Consider the following 20,703-nt stretch of genomic DNA (forward strand, 5'->3'; position numbering starts at 1 on the left):
TAATTTTATGCAAATTAAAATCTTGAAAGTCAAATTATGATATAATTGGAATATAATTATTACTTTCAATGGCTTAGCAGTTCACGTTTGAGATTTGGAGATAATAAGCGTGTAAATTTATGATTATCAGTATTATACGACATATAATATATATTTTACAATACAATAACATATAAAAATAATGTAATATATATTAAATTAATATAATATAATAAATATATCATATGATATGATACATATTATCAAATTAATTTAATTTTTAAATAAAATGATAATATTATAGAGATGTATATAAAAATATTTAAATTTTTAATAGTATTTATGATATTTTTTAAAAATAATAATATGTCAATTAAATTTTTTATTATTTTATTTTTAAAAATCACATCATACACTAAAATATAATACTTGATGTACAAAACAGGAAATTGAATTTTTAATATCTGATACCAAATGTTGAGGCAGGAGATTGCGTGCATTTTGTCGAAACATGGTAGTTGTAAAATAACCAAACCAACAATGACAAAATCCATGTGAAAAACAAGCAAATTCTTGGTGTCAATATAGACAGATTGTTGATGCTATTCAAATTTTAAAGCATGTTTATTGCTTACGTGGACGAACAAGTAGCATTATGTGTATAATTTATATATATAAACGATATTATGTTATTAGATAATTAAAAATTAAAAATAAAATAATATATAATTATATAATGACATATCATTATTTAAATATAAAATTATATACATAATATTACAGTTAACAAATGATGTAAATGGATTGAATAAAGAATTATTATGAGTAAATATTATTATTATTATTAATTTAAAGACCGTCATATTGTTTTATTTTTCAACAGAGGAAATCTCATTTTTAATATAATTAAAACTTGCCTTATTATATATTAATTTGTTAATTTAAATTTTTATTGTACTTGATTTTTCTCTTGGAGTTTAGAGAAGAGTCACTCTTTAAGATATAGAGGGATTAAATTTTTATTATTTATATTATATTATTTGATTTAGTTTATTAATAATAAAATATTATTTTAGTTTTTATTATTAATAATAATGTAATAAATAATATAAGTAATAATTTGATTACTACCTCTATCTTAAACATATTTTGATTTTATTATAATTTTATTTTGATTTATTAATTTTTTATAATTAAAATATCCTTATTTTTAATCAATATATCAAGTAATATAAAATATATTTTAAAATAATTATATATAAGTATATTTAAGTAACATTATATACATTTTATTATCTCTAATAAAATACAATAATTATTTATATTTATTAGTTTTTATTAAATATAATAATAATTTATACCTAATAATTTTTTTAATAATTTATTTTTTAAAATAATAATTTTTTAATTTTAATAATAAAATATAATTCAAACTAAACGTTGTCTTGGGAAAATATAACTATCTTCGCTAGATCTTGATTCAAAATCAAGTCTTTTTATGTAAACATTGTTCAAACCTTACCAAAACCTTTTTCAAAATTGTCAACAACACGTCAACGGTTGTGGCTGTAGTTTAGTGGTAAGAATTCTACGTTGTGGCCGTAGAGACCTGGGCTCGAATCCCAGCAGCCACATTTTAATTTTTGAACTATATAAACGCTGTCGTTTTTTACAAACGACAACGTTCTAGTAGCATCTGTGGTCTGGTCTGCTTGCGCGCCCTAATAAATCTCTCTTTGTAACCGCACTTTGTCTCCTCTTCGCCGGAAAAAAAAAAAAAAGAAAGTTCGTGATCTTCTTCAACTTCACTGTCTATCAGAGTAAGATATCTAATTTTCATCTGTTATTCGTTAGAATATTAAATTGTATAATCTGTTTCATCACAATGTCGTCGTCCTTTCGACGCAGAGTTATTTGCAATTATCATTGATTTGGATTTCGAAACGAGTAGTGTTAGAGTTAATTGAATTCGTTTCGTTTTTCCTTGAGTTCTGAGTAAGAGCACATAATTTGTTACTTCTTCTATGAGTTCTATTTTTTATTTAATTTTTTCTTATTTATGCTGGTTTAAAAATATACTGTGTGTTTCATTGCTTTAGTTTCCTATTTAGTTTTGCTATGTTATGTTTTTCAAGAATAAAGATTTCTTTTTCTCGTACACTATGAAAAATCCTTCGGTATTGAAATGAAGGTTTCATCATAAAGATGCAGCTTCTTTTGGTTGTCCTATATTGTTAAATTTTGGTTGACCTCTTTGTAGAGGGGACCTACATAAACCAACTAGTCCTTCGCCCGTTTTGATTGAGACTTGGGAGAACTCTTAGTGTGTCAGTATCCAATCAACAAACTCATAGTCTTAAAAAAGACAATACTGAGATCAAACAATTTAGAGCTTAGAATTTTAATTTTAACTTGTATATCATAGTTAGATTAACTTGTTTTTGCCTCAAATTTGAAATGGTAATTCCTGGTATCATGCTTTACACTTTTGTTAGTTTTGATTTCTTATTTAAATTCTCCAAAATGGTATCTGCCGAGTCAGTTTTTAGAGACGTGAAACTTTATGTCACATTTGATCTATATCAATTTATTGATGATGTTGTTCTGTTGAAATCAAGAGTCTTACTATGTTGACATACAATTATCAATTGTTGAGACTCTAACATTAATTTTAAAAAATGTAATCTATTCTAACTTGATTGTGGAGATTTTGATATCTGACTACTTTTTTTTGGCTTGTCTTGTTATGTTGAATATTTGTTGACATTGCTTCCCATGTTGAATTGGTTGGTACTTATTTTAAGTTTGATCACATAAAGGGGAAAAAATTCTAGTTCCCCATTTGTTAGTTTCATATCTTTCCCAACAAAGGTTATCTCATATCTTTTAGTTTTTACTGTGAACTTTGATTGCATTTTGATCAATATCCTGTCTTTGTGGCAAAATGTAGATTTAAGTCTGATTAAAACTTGAATATGATGTCATTGCTGGAATTTATAGTTTTAGTACTATTTGTAATTTACTCTATTTAATTTTTGTTGCCTTAAATTTTGGTTCTTATCTATTAGCTATTTGTGCATGTGTTGTTGTAGATGATTGATGACATGGTCTTGGGCTTCATTGCCAACTTTCTTGGAATCTTCATTTTTGCGCTGGTTATAGCATATCATTATGTGATGGCTGACCCTAAATATGAAGGCAACTGAGGATTTTGGTATTTTGATGCCATTTGCTGCAGAGCTGTCATGTTAATTTCATAGACTGTGTGGTTTGACAGAGAGATATCTTGATGTAATCTGGACAAGCTTGGAGCCTAATGCCTCTTATTGCTTTGATTTAAATATCATATATGTTCACCTTTTAATGTTTGCTCTAATTATATTGTTTCTCATGGCCATTTCTTTAGCATTTTCCATATAATTTTATTGATACAGTAACTATGCTGGATGAAACATGGGTACGTCTGTGCTCTAGTGTGGTGATGTTGGTTTGTGGCTACCCATATAATTCTGAATGAGTGATACTCCACTGTCCAAATGATATCGCAAATTTCTTATCCAAGTGATGTGTTGTGTTATATAGCATTTATTTAAAAATGAAGAGTTGATCTGCTGCATGATACGTTGATGACACATCACTTGGGATGAGAAATTTGGTATATCTTTTGTGAAATGTATCATCCTAAACATAGCTTTTTCACCCATGAGATTTGGAGCTTTGAGGTTGAATTTACATCTATGAACAACATACTACTAGTTACTAGCTTTGCACATCCCATCAAGAGATTAAGTTTTAAGGCACTGTAACATGCTTATGTTTATGAAATTGAAGTTTTTGATACTGGATTTGCGAGTTGAATGTTAAATGTTTATATACAGGACACAATTCACACGAAAGCATTAAGCTGAGAGGAAATTTCGTACAGATTAATATTCCTAGTCGGATATTCCCATTTTAGTAGTTCTTTGAGTTCTTTCTCTAGTTCCGTTGTTTCCCTCATCAGGCTACTGATGCAGAACCCAAGGCCATTCAAGCAAACAACTATTTGGCTCTTAAGCTTTACACCTTCGTCAGTGTTGATTTTGTTAGCCACATCATTTGAATGTTGTAGAAATGAGCTTAAAATATCAAGGATATCTTCTTCATTAGGACTCACACTCCTACGCACATCCTCATTTGGTAATCTTCCCAATTCGATGTCGTAAGATACGTTTCTCTCTTGCAGCTCTTCTGCAAGTGTCACGAGGGATTTGGTCCAGATCACCTCCTTAAAGCATTTCAGCGAATACCCAATTTTTTCATTGAAAATCTCCAGTTCCTCATTTATTTGTTCACGGAACTCGTCCCAAGCAACTCCATACCTCTCTGAGGCTTGCGAGAGAGATTCAATTTTGTAAGCTACAAAGAGTAAGAGGTCTACCATGGTTGATAAAGATCCCAGGAGCTTCCTGTAGCAAGTAACATTAAAAGGCAAGAACCAGAAGTTAGGCTCCGACTCCGCTTCTGCAATGAAGTTCTCTAATTTCAGAACATGTGATTTCACTCTATTATGTTTCTCTCCCAGTGCTGTAGAATTAGTTGACATGCTCTTCTTGTCAGGAAGAGTTATATCCTTAATGCCTTCGTGAAGCACCTCCAAGGTATTTGCAAGTTGAGTTCTCGCCAGAGTTGCAGCCCTGGTGGGCTGACAGAGGACTTCAACCACGATGGAACATATCAATCCGATGGTAGCCTCTGTGATTCTAGTAATAGCAAAGTCAGTAGGAGAACCATAATCTCTTCTACCCAAGATCAATAATGCTCCTATAACAGCTGAGATGCTACCAGCTTCACCATACATTCTACTATGCTTCAAGAAACTAGTGAAAATGATCCACGGCAGCACCAGTAGGAACCTCAAATCCTCGATTTTTCGGAGCATAAAGCAACAGAGTATTCCGTAGACCGATCCCATCACTGTTCCTTGGGCTCGAGCATTTGCAGCTGTGAATGTCGCTTGACGGTTTCTTGCAAAACTGATTGCAATCATCAGTCCTGACCAGTAACCCTCCTCTCTGTTATAAACCAACCCGAAGAAGACAGCAAGACCAAGAGAAACTGAGCACTTTAGTGCAAAAATGAAGCTCTCACTGCTTCGTAACATGAAAAGAGCCCTTTTGAGTAAATTCATACTTCTTCCTAGATTTTGCGGACCACTCAAGTCCTTAGTTGAAGTTTTCTTTTCATGCTTGCCAACGCTCTCAGAATTTGTGGCAATGGGAAAGCCATTTCGGAGGAGTTCTATACAGTAAAAGAAGAATGAAGCAGGAGCATCTTCGGTTGATGAAATGGTTCCGAGGGTCCACAGGGAATTCTCTGGGCATTTTTTGTTGATCTTGGGAGCTGTTGCTGCATCAAATGACGCATAACATTTAGCTTTCTCTAGTTTAAGGCCAATCTGTGCTTTCAAAGTTTCCAAAACATCTCTAACTTCTTCATCAACCATGCCAACAGGGAAGGAACGGCAAGAATTCAGAGCCAACTCCATTCCTCTAATTGGTATTTCCAGTTCTTGCAATTTTTCTCCTGGGTTTATACATTTGGATTTCAACATTCTGATTTGAGGCCTCTCCCATGATATGGCATCCTGTTCAAAGAAAAAATTATTATTTTTAGCTAATTTTAACATTTACATTTGAAGAGATGTGCCTTTAATTTGAGAGTTTATCTTCACTAACCTCTTTGTCTTTGATACTCAAAAGCAGTCTGGCGCCTGCTGTTAAGAGAGATTTGGCTTCCAAAATGGAGTCGACGGCCGTAGTTTTATCTTTTGCACAAAACGCCTTTACCAAGACATTGAATCTTTGTGAAGCATTTTCAGCATATAATCTGCATGCTTTCCTAACCTGAAATATTACAGAAATCAGCTATACCATCTGTATCTAATTTTTGAGTATTAAATTTAATATTTAAATTATACTTTCATAAATTATGAAATATTTGATATGAAGCCGATCCATGCTCAAGAATCAAACTCTAACCCTTCAAATTCCACTAAGACTACCTAAGCCCATGCCCTATCATCATTCCAACCGGCTCTATACTTGTCAATGAGCCCAGACTATCCATTCGATTCCAGGTGAGTTAAAACTTAAATCACCTTGAATTGAACTAATTCATACATGCACAAAATCTGCATTAATTATAATTTGAATAAATTGATAACAAAATTGAATGTGCATAAAGTTTTACTCCAAAATTTAATATATTTGGGTAAAGTTTTTCCTTAATTTTAACCTTTTAAAAAGTTTTAAAAGTATTTCTATTTATTTAATTTTAATATTAAAAATATTTTGAAAAATAATCTTCTTAATTTTTTTGTTTCTTCCTCTTCTTTCTTTCTTCACCTAGCGGCGCCTCGACCAAGCAATGACCGTCACCAATTTTTCTCTCTCCTTCTTCTTCTTATCACAAACAACTTACCTCACTTCTCTCTCCATCAAAATCGAATCCAAAATAATAACTACGATGCTATCTATGTCATGCTAAAAAGTAAAAAGCCCTGTAATCAGTTTTGATTTGAATTGAATTAAATTCGATTCAATTTAATAATGATAGAGTTGGAGCTCGAGTTCAGATTTGTTATGCTTGATCTCAAATTCGATTCAAATTCGATTTAATTTGGTTGGTTTGGAATTCAAATTTTTAATTAATTTGTTATTAAAACGATATTGTTTTAATATATATTATTCAAAACAATATCGTTTTGTATCAAAATTTTTAATTTACAAATTTTGACAAGCAAACTTGAGCTCGAGTTTGAAAATATTGGCTCAAGCTGGCGTATTTTGAATTCGTTTGAGCTTGAGCTTGAATAATTTTGATTCGAATCTAACCCTGTTTGTACCATATCCAAATTGAAAAAATAATCTCTCCGAGGCAGTGGATGCGTCACGGTCGCCGCAAATGACTTACACAGTGACAGTCTTCAATCATCGTCTCGTTCTCTTTTTAGACTCATCTGCTGGGATTTATTAGTTTTGATTTTAAAGCATTATATGTTTGTTTGATTTACAAAGACGGATCTCTTATAACGCTCTTTTGGCCGCTTCACTCTCCTCCCTCACCAACGCCCTGAAAGACAAAAGATTTTCAGTCTAAACCTGAAGCCGACTTGAAAGAGCTCACTAGATTGATGGCAACCAAAAAAAAAAAAAAAAAATCTGCACTCAGCTTTCGCATGTTGGTTTTTCTTCACTCCAGGAATGACGGGTTAGGTGAGACCGTGAGAGTGAACGTTTGGATAGATGAAGAAGAAGACGATGTGAAGAGTAGAATGCGCGGCCCGCGTGGTGAGACAATGACATTTTCCAAAGAATTACGTAAACTTATTTGTAAGTCTGTCAAAGACTTATTCGTCATCCTTTCCATTTTTCTTGGTTTATTTAGTATTACGTAGCTAGTCTGGTGATTTAATACTGTCACTACTCACTACTCAAACTAAGAATCAAACAATATTATGCAAAAAAAATCCAGAAAAAAAAATAATTAAACAGTTAAATCAGTAATTCATGGTGATTTAATTTACCTCATAGTAAGCTAGCCGGGGATAAGGAATTATCATGGCGAAAACACAAGCCAAGGCACCAAGAGCAGTGCTCGATGCCACATGAATTGGGTGCATCACAACACCAGTCTCTGCCCCTTGAATAACTGCACCTACATACACAATCACAATCTGCCCGAACGCAATCCGCTTAGCCATCAAATCAGTCTTCTCAGGCAACGCAACAACAAAGGCGGTAACCGCCACCACGGCCGCCGCCACCCCACTGGTGAACCTCTCGGGTCCGATCATCCGCAAGCTTAATATTGAAAGAAGCATAAATTGCACGGTGGCAAACAAAGCATTCCAGCACCCTTTAAGAGTGCCACCAAGCGTAGCATCAGACACAATCAGTATTGTAGTCAAGTAAGAAAAAGCTGGAAATGCCGGTATTCGCCGGAGAGGCTCCGGCCCGTAAAGGGTTGAGCAGCCAACTATAATACACGCTAGACTCGTCCTCAGCGCCGAGCCAAGGCGGACCCGCCATAGCGATTCAGTGTGGCACGTTAACGTTGTTGCCATTAATATGTAAAATAAAATATGTAAGGCAAAAAGATGCGGTGTTGAGAATGACTAGAGTTTTAATATAAGCGAAAAGGTTATAAGGAGAGAAGAGGCATGGGGTTCCCCCAAGGACAAGCATGTTGAAGATTATTGAAGACTAAAAGATGCAGTTTTTGACCTCTTGGTTGAAGGCATCTGCATATACCGACTAGCCCTCCCGCCCCGTTGCCGCCCGTTTTGCCTGTGACTTGGAAGACCTGTAATTAGTGGATCTGTGTCAAGCCAACGAACTAGTAGTCTTAAAAGAGACAATAATGAGATCAAACAATTTGGAGCTTTACTATGTCTTAGTTAAATGAACTTGTTTTGCCTCAAATTAATCATGTTTCACTCATGGAATTTCTATTTATTTTTTGATAACACTACGTTTATAAATAAATTATACAAACTTATTTATATATACAGATAAATTTATATAATTTTTTTTGTTTTATATTATTTTTTTCATTCAATGAGATAATAATATATTCTTTTAATATCTAATTAGATTTTTAAAATGGGTTGTTTTATAGTTAGCTAATTGTGCATGTGTTTGTAGATGGCTGATGACAAATTGGTCTTGGGTTCATCGCCAACTTTCCTTGCATCTTAATTTTTATACTGGTTATGGCATGGCAATATGTCATGGCTGACCCTAAATACGAAGGCAACTGAGGATTTTTGGTATTTTGATGGCATTTCTGGCAGAGCTGTCATGTTAGTTCCGTAGACTGGGTAGTTTGACCGAGACGTATCTTGAATTAATTATAGACGAGCTTGGAGCTTAATGCCTCTTATTGCTTGGATTTTATAGACATATTATATATATTCACCTCTTAAATTTCGTTATAATTATATTGTCTCTCTTGGCCAGTTCTTCAGCATTTTCCATATGATTCTATTGAGGCAGCAACTACACTGGCTGAAACATGGATGTGTCTGTGCTCTTGGGAAATGATCTTGGTTGGTGGATACTTGTATAATTATAATTGGCCAAAGGACTATGTCCCACCCAAGTTTAAGTGTTATTTCATAGACACACCAGTCAGGTTTAAAAAACTTAAAATCCTATCCATCCGTTAAAAATCTCAGTTAGGATTAAAGATAAAATCATTTTTTAACAAAAAAACTAAAGTTTTATTACTTTTGATCGCTCTAAACTTGAAAACTCATAATTCAACCCCCATCTAAAATTTAAAAAATCAAAATTTTTCTTTTAGGGTTTGCAAATCATGGTCGAGGTCGTTGGAGATGGTCGTCTCCGATGACATTGGTGTGACTTTAGATTTTAATAGATGAGTGAGATTTTAGATTTTTCAAACCTTATTAATTGGACTTTAGGATAATACTTAAACTTGGAGGTGAAATAGTCCTTTGACCATTATATTTAGTAATACTATGCCTGCTCAAATGATATCGCAAATTTCTTATCCAATTATAGAGGGAAAAAATGAGCCTTAGCTCTCAAATAATGAGAGATATTAGGCATAAGAACTATTCTAAGATAAAATATAAGACCCACATAGAAATTCAACTATCTTTAATTGAATTCTTGCAAAAAGTCATAAGACTTTCATACAAAAATTAGGCTTTTCTCATAACACATCTCATTTTATATAGGGTAATCAATATTATCGTGAACATAGGTTTTTAACTTTTAGATTGAATCATATTAAAAATTATTTATATTATATCCTCTTTATTATTTATTTATATCTCATCTCAGTAGATATTATAACTGGTTAATTGATTTTTATTGCCATTATTATAGTCTATTTTGCAAAAAATTATAAATTGTATACATCGAATTGAGACAAAAAATCACATCAACACAAGTAATGCATGTGGATGGCAAAGTAAACTTAAAAAATCAGTAACAAAATAGAAACATATTATTGTGATAGAACAACATTTATAAATCAGAACTTATAGGGAGAAAGTTTTGGGTTTGAGTTGTGTTTTCACAACCCGAACTAGGGTTATGTTAATTTCGAACGTATTAAATCCCTGCTAAGGTTCTGAATTTATAGGCGGTTTGTATTGTCCCAAAACTTCGGGGGCTTTTTTTTTTTTTTTTTCAAACAAGGTGAAATTGCACATACAACGGCATATGCAAACTCCTTTGGAGCTTGTGGGGTGTCGACATGGCCAAAAAAGATTCTTTCGAATCCATCATTGACATGTTATTATGATGAACATCCACCATGTAAAGCTTCCATTTTTGGTACTAAAATTGAGGTCCGGAAATCAAGTTTGTTTGGTAAAAAAACACCATCTTCTCGAGTGCCATTTGAGATATATTGTTGCTTTTCTATGTGAGAAGCACCAGTCTTACAACACCATCTTCACCAAGGGGCCTAAAAATGAATCTTCTACGTCTGCAATAAGCATTACATAATGCCCCCCAGGTAACTAAAACAACATAATTTTATAAAATGTCATTTGCTTTCAGGGATAATAAGCCAACAGGGTAATAAACAAGCTGTTAATTGGCTCCATGTCATTCTAATAGATACGAGCTGCTTTGTTATGTGACACGAGTTCAGCAAATAAAAAGACACCCATAAGTTTCAAGGCTTTTCATATGAACAAAATGCTTACATTTAGACTGAAAAAACGAATACAGTCATTACCACTAAATACTAGTCCATTTTAGTGGATTAAAAGGCCTTTCTGTTAATATATGTTCTAAAAACCATTCGTATTGTTGGTTTCAAGATATTTTATCTTGTATATAATCTTTTCAATAATTTATTGATAAAAAAGTAATTCTTTTGCTCATATGCATAAACTATTTCCTTTATTTTGCGATAATATAAAGTATGTGTATGAATTTTCCAGATAACTCACTTAATACAAACTAAATCATCAAATTATTTCCTGCGGACATAATACAACTTGGACAATTATATCACATAGTAGGTATACTGAATATCTCCATTGAATGTCATGTAATGATATTAGTACGAGTGACGATGATAGTCCTATTATTAGGGTATTAGTTTGGATTAACAGTTAAAAAAATCATTTTTTGAATATGACAAATAATGATAAGTTACATGGTTATTAAATTGTAGTCAATGACTTATCATAAGATTGTATTAATGTACGAAGTAATCTTTTGACTTGAGACATCTGATTGAATCTGATATGGATACATGTGATTCATGTGGTAAATATGTACGAGATTAACCACATCTCGTAAGACAAACCATACTGGTTATATATTATTTGTATGTAAAGAAGAATGATGGTCAAAATGAGATTCGTTGACTTAGAAAGTATTGGATTCTAAATATCTATTGATTTGATCCGAATCTGAGTTTTGAGACAAATATCGATAAATATTATAAATCAAATCTCTGGCCATAGTATAATGTAAGTCATATGAATGATGTTTATTGTGATATGTTTTGAATATTTAAATCGATGATTCGTAAATAATCGAAATTAAGACTTTGATAATCCACGAGTTTGAAATCAATCTGGATTAGACAACAAAAGGAAATTATCTACATAAAATGTATAATTAGAGATTTTAGGTTTGATGAAGTATTTCTTCATCGTGGTTTAGGGGTTATGACACATTGTTAGATATTTATCATAGTTGTTGAGTTTTCGAATACACTTTCAGATCATCCAAAAAGGGATTCACGACTATGTCACGGTAAATCTAAAGAGTCACACTAATTAGCCAAGTTTACGAGAGCAAAAATTAATTATCCATGATTGGCTAACACCTTTCGAAGGATAATAAGAATTATATAAAATGTTATATAAATACAAAGATAACATCTTAAAAATTAAGGTGTTAGTGAGATAGAATTAATGTTGTTATATATATGACAAATCTTTAAATCAATATTTTGATGGGCCAAAAGTAGAATTTTACAAAACTACAACTAACCACTATTATAAAAAAATAAAGTTAGTTTATTTAAAGAGAGTTAGTCTATTTTAAACTAAAAATTTTCTCACTACAATTGAAAAACTCTCTTCCATCTCTTTACCTCACAACAAGGGTTTTTTTTTTGTTTAGTGATGAACTTTCTTTAGAGGTCTTGCAAGTGGGAGACTTATTCTATTATTCTATATCCATATTGGAGGCAAAAGAATAGGTAAAATTCTTATCTTTTCTCTCTTTTATAAATACATGTTTTGATTCTTTCTTTCTTGATATGTATGTTTGTTTTGTATTTATCCTCTTTACCAAATCTTTCAAAATAATTTTTATTAATGTCTTGTGTGTGTGTGTGTGTGTATGTTAACTTTAAGACTTTCATGTATGATTTTGATTGGAATCCGACTCATAATTCAACTTGAAAAATGTTTAGATCTTTCTGTTTCTGAGAGCTACTCTTGTCTATGGGCCAATCGGGATTTTCGTATGTGGAATGGTAACTACACCTGCCGGCCTTCCTCTTTTAACAGTATCTGGAATTCCCATTTAGCTGTGTTCATAGGATTTTTTTCATGTGAGGAAGAAAAATTAATGTGGCTGATTAAGTTGACAACGAATCCCACACATGACAAGTCAAATCTCAGACTGAGATCTGATGTATATTTAATGATTTGCCAAGTGGGGTTTCATTGAAGGCCAATATTCAGCCTAAGTTGCCACCGTTCAACTGCCCTACACCCCCAGGCAGAGGGAGCTCCATCCACCAGAACTTCTACAAACATCTCATAACTTGAGGCTCCTCGTGCTTGATTCTTAGCAAAAAAGACCCCACGGATCCATTAAACTATCCCTGCCATTCTTCTTCTTCATAAATTTTTATTGTTGTTACATTTTGATGAATAAATGCAGGATGGGCCAAACACATCACTCCAAAAAATGCTATTCCTAGTTGCTAAAATGAATATTCCAGAGATTTTACTTTTACAGAAAACGTTTAAGTTTAAGACATGATGTATTTTGTAAGTTGTAAATGGAAGCATAAATCTAGCTTGGCAAGTGCACCAGTTGTAGATAAAGAATGAAAAACTGATGCTATTCTCCCCAACTTACACAAAAATGGTAGAAAAGTATAATGATTATAGCGGTGAAGGATAATTCGGCCTAATTATTCACTAATCGAAACCTGGAAAGGAATATTTTTACGGCCCAAAGGACTTATTCTTTTTTCCACCAGGGTTTGGTATATACCTAAACTCTTATACGTTAAATTTTTAAAATTTAAATATTCACATTTCTACTAAAATTTTATGATGGAGTTAAGGTAAAACCATTATATATAAAAAAAATACATAAATAAATTAAAATTTTATCTTATTTTTTTCCTTAGTTTAAAAAACTAACAATTTTTTACTACTTAAAATTTGAAAAGTTATCATTTTCCCTTATGGTTTTTTTCTCCTCTCTGGCCACCTTTCCCATTCTAAACGACAGCGGACCTTTCTCACCAATTTTCTTGTAACACTCTTCTTTAGATATATATCTCTAATGAGAATATATCAAAGAGACATGCACAGTTGAATTATTTGCAAACTTTAATGCATGATTATAATTAAAAAGCATGCAAAAAGGTAATGTAATAAAAACACTCTATAAGTCAAACTCATAAAATAATAGTTATCTCAAAATCTTTGTTATAAAACAACTGCATTAATATATTTGGAAATATTGATAATATTAATAACAAACATATGTCTACTAATTCTAAGATAACATAAGCGCCTCTCTCCTTGTTCAGTTACTCGTTGGACCACTGGATTTCTGCCTGCCCCACTACTCACCTCTACCCACAAAAAATACAAAGGAAACATATGAGTAAAACTCAGTAAGTGGAGACCTTTCGACATCTATTACTGTTAAATTATCTGGCGGTACAACTCACGTTCCATTTGTAAGTTGACTATTATCACACTACGACACATCAGTACCCTAACATAGGGGATTCATGAAAATTGTGGTGACTCAAGCTAAAATTATCTGGTGCCCTGGTGAAAACTACTTTAGTGTCTTATACATATTTCAAACGACCTATTTGATTATTTAACTGGGGCACCCTAATTACATAGAGAAATCTTTGATAGTATCTCATTCCCTTACCACATAAGTTGATCAAAACTGTTGACTAACCATCTAAAGATGACCTTATCTTGGGTACATATATGGTGTATCATGTTGATCACGTGAGGAATATCTAAAAGTCACATCCTTATCATACACACCTGAGCTGAACTGGGTGACTATATGCCTTGGTGCCGAGTGCATAATGCATCTTATGAGTATCCAACCTTATTTCTCTCACAAATAACATCACTATACACATAGTTGGTAACTATCTAGTTGTGTGACACTAACCTTAAGGATGCTAACTTTTCAATTTTGATTTGACTCAATTTGAGCTTGTGTCGTCGTCTACATAGTCAGACACCTCATTTATATCTTCCTTGATTTTTTTTATCCTTCATTAGCTCATTATTCTTCTTATATAACTTTCCCTCTTATGCACATAACCTAAAAGTATAATCATCTTTTAATGTTGTCTAAGAGTACATGGTTATGTGGACAAATTGAAAAAAAGTCAATTAGGTAATTGAGGACATATTGAGGGCTTGTTGCTTGGATAGAGGAGCAAGTTGGATAGATGTGTTGCCATTGATGAAGTTTACTTACAATAATAGTTATGAGACAACCATCAAGATGACTCCTTATGAGGCTCTGTATGGTAAGAGATATAGATCATAATTGCATTGGGATGAGATAGGAGAGAAAGATGTTTTAGCTTAGTCATTAGGACTCGAGCTAACCCAAAAGATGATTGAAGATGTGAGGATGAGACAAACTCAAAACCATCAGAAGAGTTATGCAAATAAGAGGAGATGTGATCTTGAGTTTTAGGTGGGTGATAAGGTGTTCATTAGAGTAGCCCTTTATAGTATGTTATGAGATTTGATAGAAAAGACAAGTTAGCACCGAGATTTGTAGAACCTTTTGAGGTATTGAAGTGCGTAGGTAAGGTTGCTTAATACTACCAACGAGTATAAATCGCATTCATATCGTTGTTACACAAGTATACCAGTGATCCCATCCATGTACTCAATGTTAAGGATGTCAAGCTCAAGGATAATCTGGTTTATGAGGAGCAACTAGTTTAGATACTAAATAGGCGAATTAAAGAGCTTAGACATAAGTTGATTCCCCTAGTAAAGGTTCTTTTGGAAGAATCATCAAATTGAAAAGGTCATATGAGAGGTTGAACAAGATATGTAGCAGAGATTCTCATATCTATTTGAGTAAATTTTGAGGACAAAATTCTTTTTAAGGGGGAAAATTGTAATACCAACAGACAAGCCTAAAACATTTTAGTCTTTTTCCTAATTTTAAATTCGATGATTTCTTTAGATTTCAGTAGTACATGTTCATGTATAGAGATATACATGATCGTGTATGGTCAGTAGAAAGTCAATAAGTAGACCAGATCATGATCGTGATGGAACTAAACACATAGTCGTGTACGGTCCGTACACACCTATGTATTACTTCCAGAAATTAAAATAAAAACATGATAATCTTAACTCTCTGACATTATCTTTCACAGTTGCAAAAAACAGAGGGTGTGAGAGAAAAGAGGGGTATTTTCATTACCTGTGGAGCCAATAGCAATCACTGGAATCATTATTATTGTGCAAAGGAGACTTTATCATCAGAGTCCAAGTAAGTGGAACAGTTTTCCTTATTTTTTTTAATCATGAAATCTTTGAAGTCTTCTGGTATTAGTAAGATCTAGACTTGTATAGACTTGAGTATGATGATTTGCATGTTGTGTAACATCCCTCCTTAGAATTACTATCCACCGAAGGAGAAATGTTACGAATTAATATCCGGAGCGTCTATTTTTTTTTTAAATACTTTAAAATAAACGCATGACTAAACGTGTTTATAAAACATTCTTAGAAAATTAAAAATTCAGAAGTGAACAAAAGATGTATATACTCATATGAAAACTCATCTAAAAACATCAAAAAACGTGGAATAATCATATACAACTGTACCATCATCTCAAAAAGTCAAAAATCAATAAGAACATATGACTTTATGCATGTAATATAAACTAGAGATAACTTACTCCAACCGAATCTACCTATGCTGACCTAACCCTGCCTCGCAGCTACCTTGATCACCTGTACCTGTAATCAAGAAAGAAAAGGAAGTGAGTGATAAGAATACTCAGTAAGGGAAAAGAATCAAGTAAACTATCTCGTTTCCTATTTTAACTCACTTTCAGGACTCAACCTCATATCTTAACCTCTATAAGAGATTGAAGGGGTAATCTAGTTCATTCTTTACTATTTGGATCATACTTTGTCTCATCTAGTGTCTATTTGATACTTTCTGAAAGCTAACTATAAAGATTTGACACTTTTCTAAGCTCGAGCTCTCTTTCTTTCTTTCACTACACTATTTCTGAATCTAAATTGAGCTCTACTGTGAGCATGCTCTACTACGAGGGAACCCTACTAGGGGTCTATATCCTACTATGAACGTGTCTTAATACAAGCGTGCCTTACTGCGGGCGGTGTAGTGTAAAGTGTCTTCTTATAGTTCATAGCATACATGCGTGTCTTATATCTTACTAATCTTGTTTCCATATAAATCTATTCATAATTCACCAGACCATATTCTTAGGATGACTTCTGAATCTTGAGCCTCAAATTCATTTTATTGTTTTTCTTTCTTTTCTTCTTCTTTTCTTTTTTTCTCCTTTCTTTCCTTTCCTTCCTTTTCTTTCTTTTCCTTCCCAAATCTATGAAATATTGTTCACAGCCCTGTTTATTTGACAGGACAACCTTCTGTTTCATACAATTTTACTATCCAAACGGTTTCTAATTCATACAAGCTATATATCATTAATAATAGGATTCAAAGAGCTTTCTAACAAGCTATAATAGCACTCATAATTCATTAGATAAGACAGTCAAAACATGAGATGAAATCAGTGACAAAAAAACGGACTCCTCTGTTTATTTAGTAAAGCAGCCTTGTGGTTCATATAATATTTAACAATACAAATTATCCCCAATTTATACAAGCTATATATCATTGAAAAGATAATTCAGAGAGCTTTCCAACAAGCTATAATAGCACTCATAATTCATTAGATAAGGTAGTCAAAATGTGAGATGAATTCAGTGGCAAAAACTCTCCCCTATTTATTTGGTAAAACAGTCCTTTTGGTTCATACAATATTTAATAGTCCAAATGATATCTAATTCATACAAGCTATATATCATTGGAAAGAGAATTCAAAGAGCTTTCCAACAAGATATAATATCACTCATTATTCATCAAGTAAGACAGCCAAAACGAGGGACGAACTCAGTGGTAAAACTGTAAATTTTATACAACTTTCTGCCATGAACAAAATCCCACACATGGACATCTCAAATGACAAAACAACATTTCTCAACTTCAAAATCATCATTTATAACATAGATCCAAGAAATCAAAAGCCTAAAACATACAATATATCAAGGATAATACCCCTTACTTTGTTTCAAGCCAAATCTTTACAAGTTGACTTCCTTCTCTTTGTTTTGTTTCCTTTAACATCAAAATCACTTTAAATCAACACTAAAACATACTAACATATTCATATAACATGCATCTAATATATATATATATATATATATATACACACATAGGTAAAGAAAAAAGGAAGAGATATTTTGGTTACCAAAGCTCCCAAAGTGTTTTATCTTATTTTCCTTCCAAAAGCCTTCCAAATCACCAACTTTTCTTCAAATTTCTAGCAAAAGCAAGAGGAAAGTTGCCTCCTTATGGAAGAGACGGGAGAATGATGGAAAAAAGGGTATAAGTTCCCTTTTTTGACTTTCACTCCATATATATGTGATCTTTATTTCTTTTCTCTTTATCTTTTTTCTTTTTCTTTTTGTATTTATACACATATATATATTTATATAAACACACCCATACATAACACACACATACACACACACACACACACACATATATATATTTTAAAAAATGGGAAGTATCTCAAAACAGGGTTAAAAGACGTAAATGTACATGAGGGTATTACATGTTGTACCTGATCTTGTCTGCCATTATGATAAACCATATGCCTACCTATCTTTTGAGTATATGATAATTATGTGTTCGGAGTTGATAGTTCATTAATGCTATTGATTTGATGTGTATGTTGGCTATAAAGCATGATCTTTAGAAAATACATTGCCTAGGCAACTTAGAGACTCTTTGTATTGACTTGAATATGTGTTTGATTGACTGTTGACACGTTTGGAACAACATAAAAACCTTAAGGTGCGACAAATCGTGACACACGATCGTGTGTGGTTCTATACACACCCATATGTCATTTTAGAATTTTAAAAGTTTGAAGATCTCATACTCATTCTGAGGGGAGAAATACAAAGTCGTATGGTATGGAATACACGCCCATGTATGGCTTTTCGAAAACGGGCGACGTGTGCCAAAAGACATGTGGTTATACACATGGATCCAAGTACACGAGAGTGTGCCCAAGTTAACTCTCTGTGTGTATCTACTCTATACACGACCATGTGTTAAGTATCATACGCCTGTGTATGTGGTTAAAGAGGCACATAAACGTAGGTTGAGGGGTACACTAGACAAAGTCAAAAGATGATTATACCCCTAGACTATGTGTAAAAGAGGGGTGAGAGTTATATGAGTAAAATAATGAGCTCATAGAGGATAGAGAATTTAAAAGAGACATAGATGAGGTGTCTCACTATGTGGATGACGACACAAACTCAGATTGAGTCAAATTCTAATTGAAAAGTTAACAACCTTAATGCTAGTGTCACATAATTAGATAGTCACCGACTATGTGCATAAGTGACTATATTTGTGAGGGCAATAAGGCTGGATACCCATGAGATGTATCATACACTTAATGCTAAGGTGCATAGACACTCAGTTTAGTTCACGTGTGCATGGTAAGGATATAGCTTTTAGATATTCCTCATATGATCAGCGGGATACATCACATATGTACTTAAGGTAGGGGTCATCTTTAGATGGTTAGTCAATAGTTTTGTTTAATTTATGTGGTAAGAAAAAGAGCTACTATCAAAGATTTTCTCGTGTGATCAAGGTGTCCTAGTTAGATAACCTAATAAGTCGTTTGACATGTACATGAGACACCTTAGCAGCTTTCACTAAGGCATCAGATATGTCGATTCTAGTTTAGGTCTTTGTTGTTTTCATAGATGATCCATGTCAAGACACCAAGGTGTTATAGTGTGACAATAGTTAGCTTATAAATGGAATGCAAGTTTTGCTGCTAGATAGTTTAATAGCCATAGATGTCGAAAGGTCTTCACTCACTAAGTTTTACTTACATTTCCTTTTGTATGTTATATAGGTATAGGTGAATAACGAGACAAGTGGGGATTCAATAGTCTAATGAGTAGTTGCTTTTATATCATTCCAACTTTTCCAGATATACATTTGACATTTTTATTATTATCATTATTGCTTTCAGTCACATTGGTTTACTCACAATTTATATAGTCATTTTATGACAAAGATTTCAAATACTGTTATTTTATGAATTTAATTAATAAAACAGTTATTTTTATTATATCACATTTTTGTATACTTTATAATTATGATCATGTATTAAAGTTTTTAAATAATTAACTGTACACGTTTTTTCTAGTATTTTTCCATTAGCGGTACATACCTAGGTAGGAGTGTTCCATGTCCCATATAAAGCAGTTATAAGATACTAAAAAATTAAACTTTTACTTATGTTAATGGAATATGAGTATAGTCAAAGGAAGAGAAAAAAGCAAAACTATTTGCAGTTCCTCTCAGGAATAAAAAAAGACATATTCCCACCCAAGGTTTGTTGCAAACCCAAATTGATATTCATTAAATTTTAAAAATTTAAATATTTATCCATCTATTAATTTTTATTATTACTATCAAGATAAAATCGTTATTTTGAGATTTTATTTTAAAAAAAAATTTATCTCATTTTTAATCTTAGTTTTAAAAACTAATAATCCCCCCATAATTTTTTTTTTTCAAGTTAAAAAACTGGTAACCCCCCTCCAAGTCTAAGGTTTCAGCTCAGCCTTTTATATTTTTTCGAACTCTAGCCGCCCCCAGCCTTTTAAAAAATTTCAGTTTCAACCCTTTTTCATCGTCAGCTTTTAGATAACAGTTGGCGTCCTTGTCCCTCTATCTCCAACATCTGAGATCAAGTAGTCATGGCTCCAGCTTCACTTTTTTCGTATTTATCTCCCTTTCAGCACAAAATCCAATCAAAATCTCTCTCCATTTCGATCGATTCGCATTGATGAGAGTCATGAGGGAGGAAGTCTAGCGCCTACAATGAGAACATAAGAGAAAATGTCGTCTCTTTCTACGAGAACAAATGAAAGAGCACGACGAAACCTTGGGAGAGGAAAGATGCACGATGAAACTTGGGAGAGGAAGAGACAACAATGACTGGAAGAGGAAACGTCGCATCAGGAGTGCACCGATCAGTAGAGATATTGTCGGAGATGAAGGTTAGGCTACTAGGAGAGAAATCTTCACCAGAAAATGTCAGATGGCTAAAGACATCAGT

At 32.7% G+C, this 20,703-nt stretch overlaps 2 protein-coding genes and 1 non-coding gene across 3 annotated transcripts; 2 read left to right on the top strand and 1 right to left on the bottom strand.

Annotated features, from left to right (window-relative positions):
• Nucleotides 1–1,541: 1,541 nt before the first annotated feature.
• On the top strand, nucleotides 1,542–1,613 carry TRNAH-GUG. Its single transcript has one exon. It is a non-coding gene; the product is annotated as a tRNA-His (tRNA).
• Nucleotides 1,614–3,071: 1,458 nt separating this feature from the next.
• Nucleotides 3,072–3,376, top strand: LOC123214683 (dolichyl-diphosphooligosaccharide--protein glycosyltransferase subunit 4A-like). The gene has a single exon (XM_044634626.1). It carries the CDS (start codon nucleotides 3,072–3,074, stop codon nucleotides 3,183–3,185), a length of 114 nt encoding a protein of 37 aa, XP_044490561.1. The 3' UTR covers nucleotides 3,186–3,376.
• Nucleotides 3,377–3,865: 489 nt separating this feature from the next.
• On the bottom strand, nucleotides 3,866–8,086 carry LOC123224958. Its single transcript, XM_044648761.1, has 3 exons — nucleotides 7,547–8,086; nucleotides 5,697–5,864; nucleotides 3,866–5,605 (listed from the first exon to the last, which is right to left on the bottom strand). Exons 1-3 carry the CDS (start codon nucleotides 8,084–8,086, stop codon nucleotides 3,866–3,868), a joined length of 2,448 nt encoding a protein of 815 aa, XP_044504696.1.
• Nucleotides 8,087–20,703: the final 12,617 nt, after the last annotated feature.

The sequence above is a fragment of the Mangifera indica genome, chromosome 1 (genome assembly GCF_011075055.1).
Source record: "Mangifera indica cultivar Alphonso chromosome 1, CATAS_Mindica_2.1, whole genome shotgun sequence".
In the NCBI taxonomy this organism is placed as follows: Eukaryota; Viridiplantae; Streptophyta; class Magnoliopsida; order Sapindales; family Anacardiaceae; genus Mangifera; species Mangifera indica.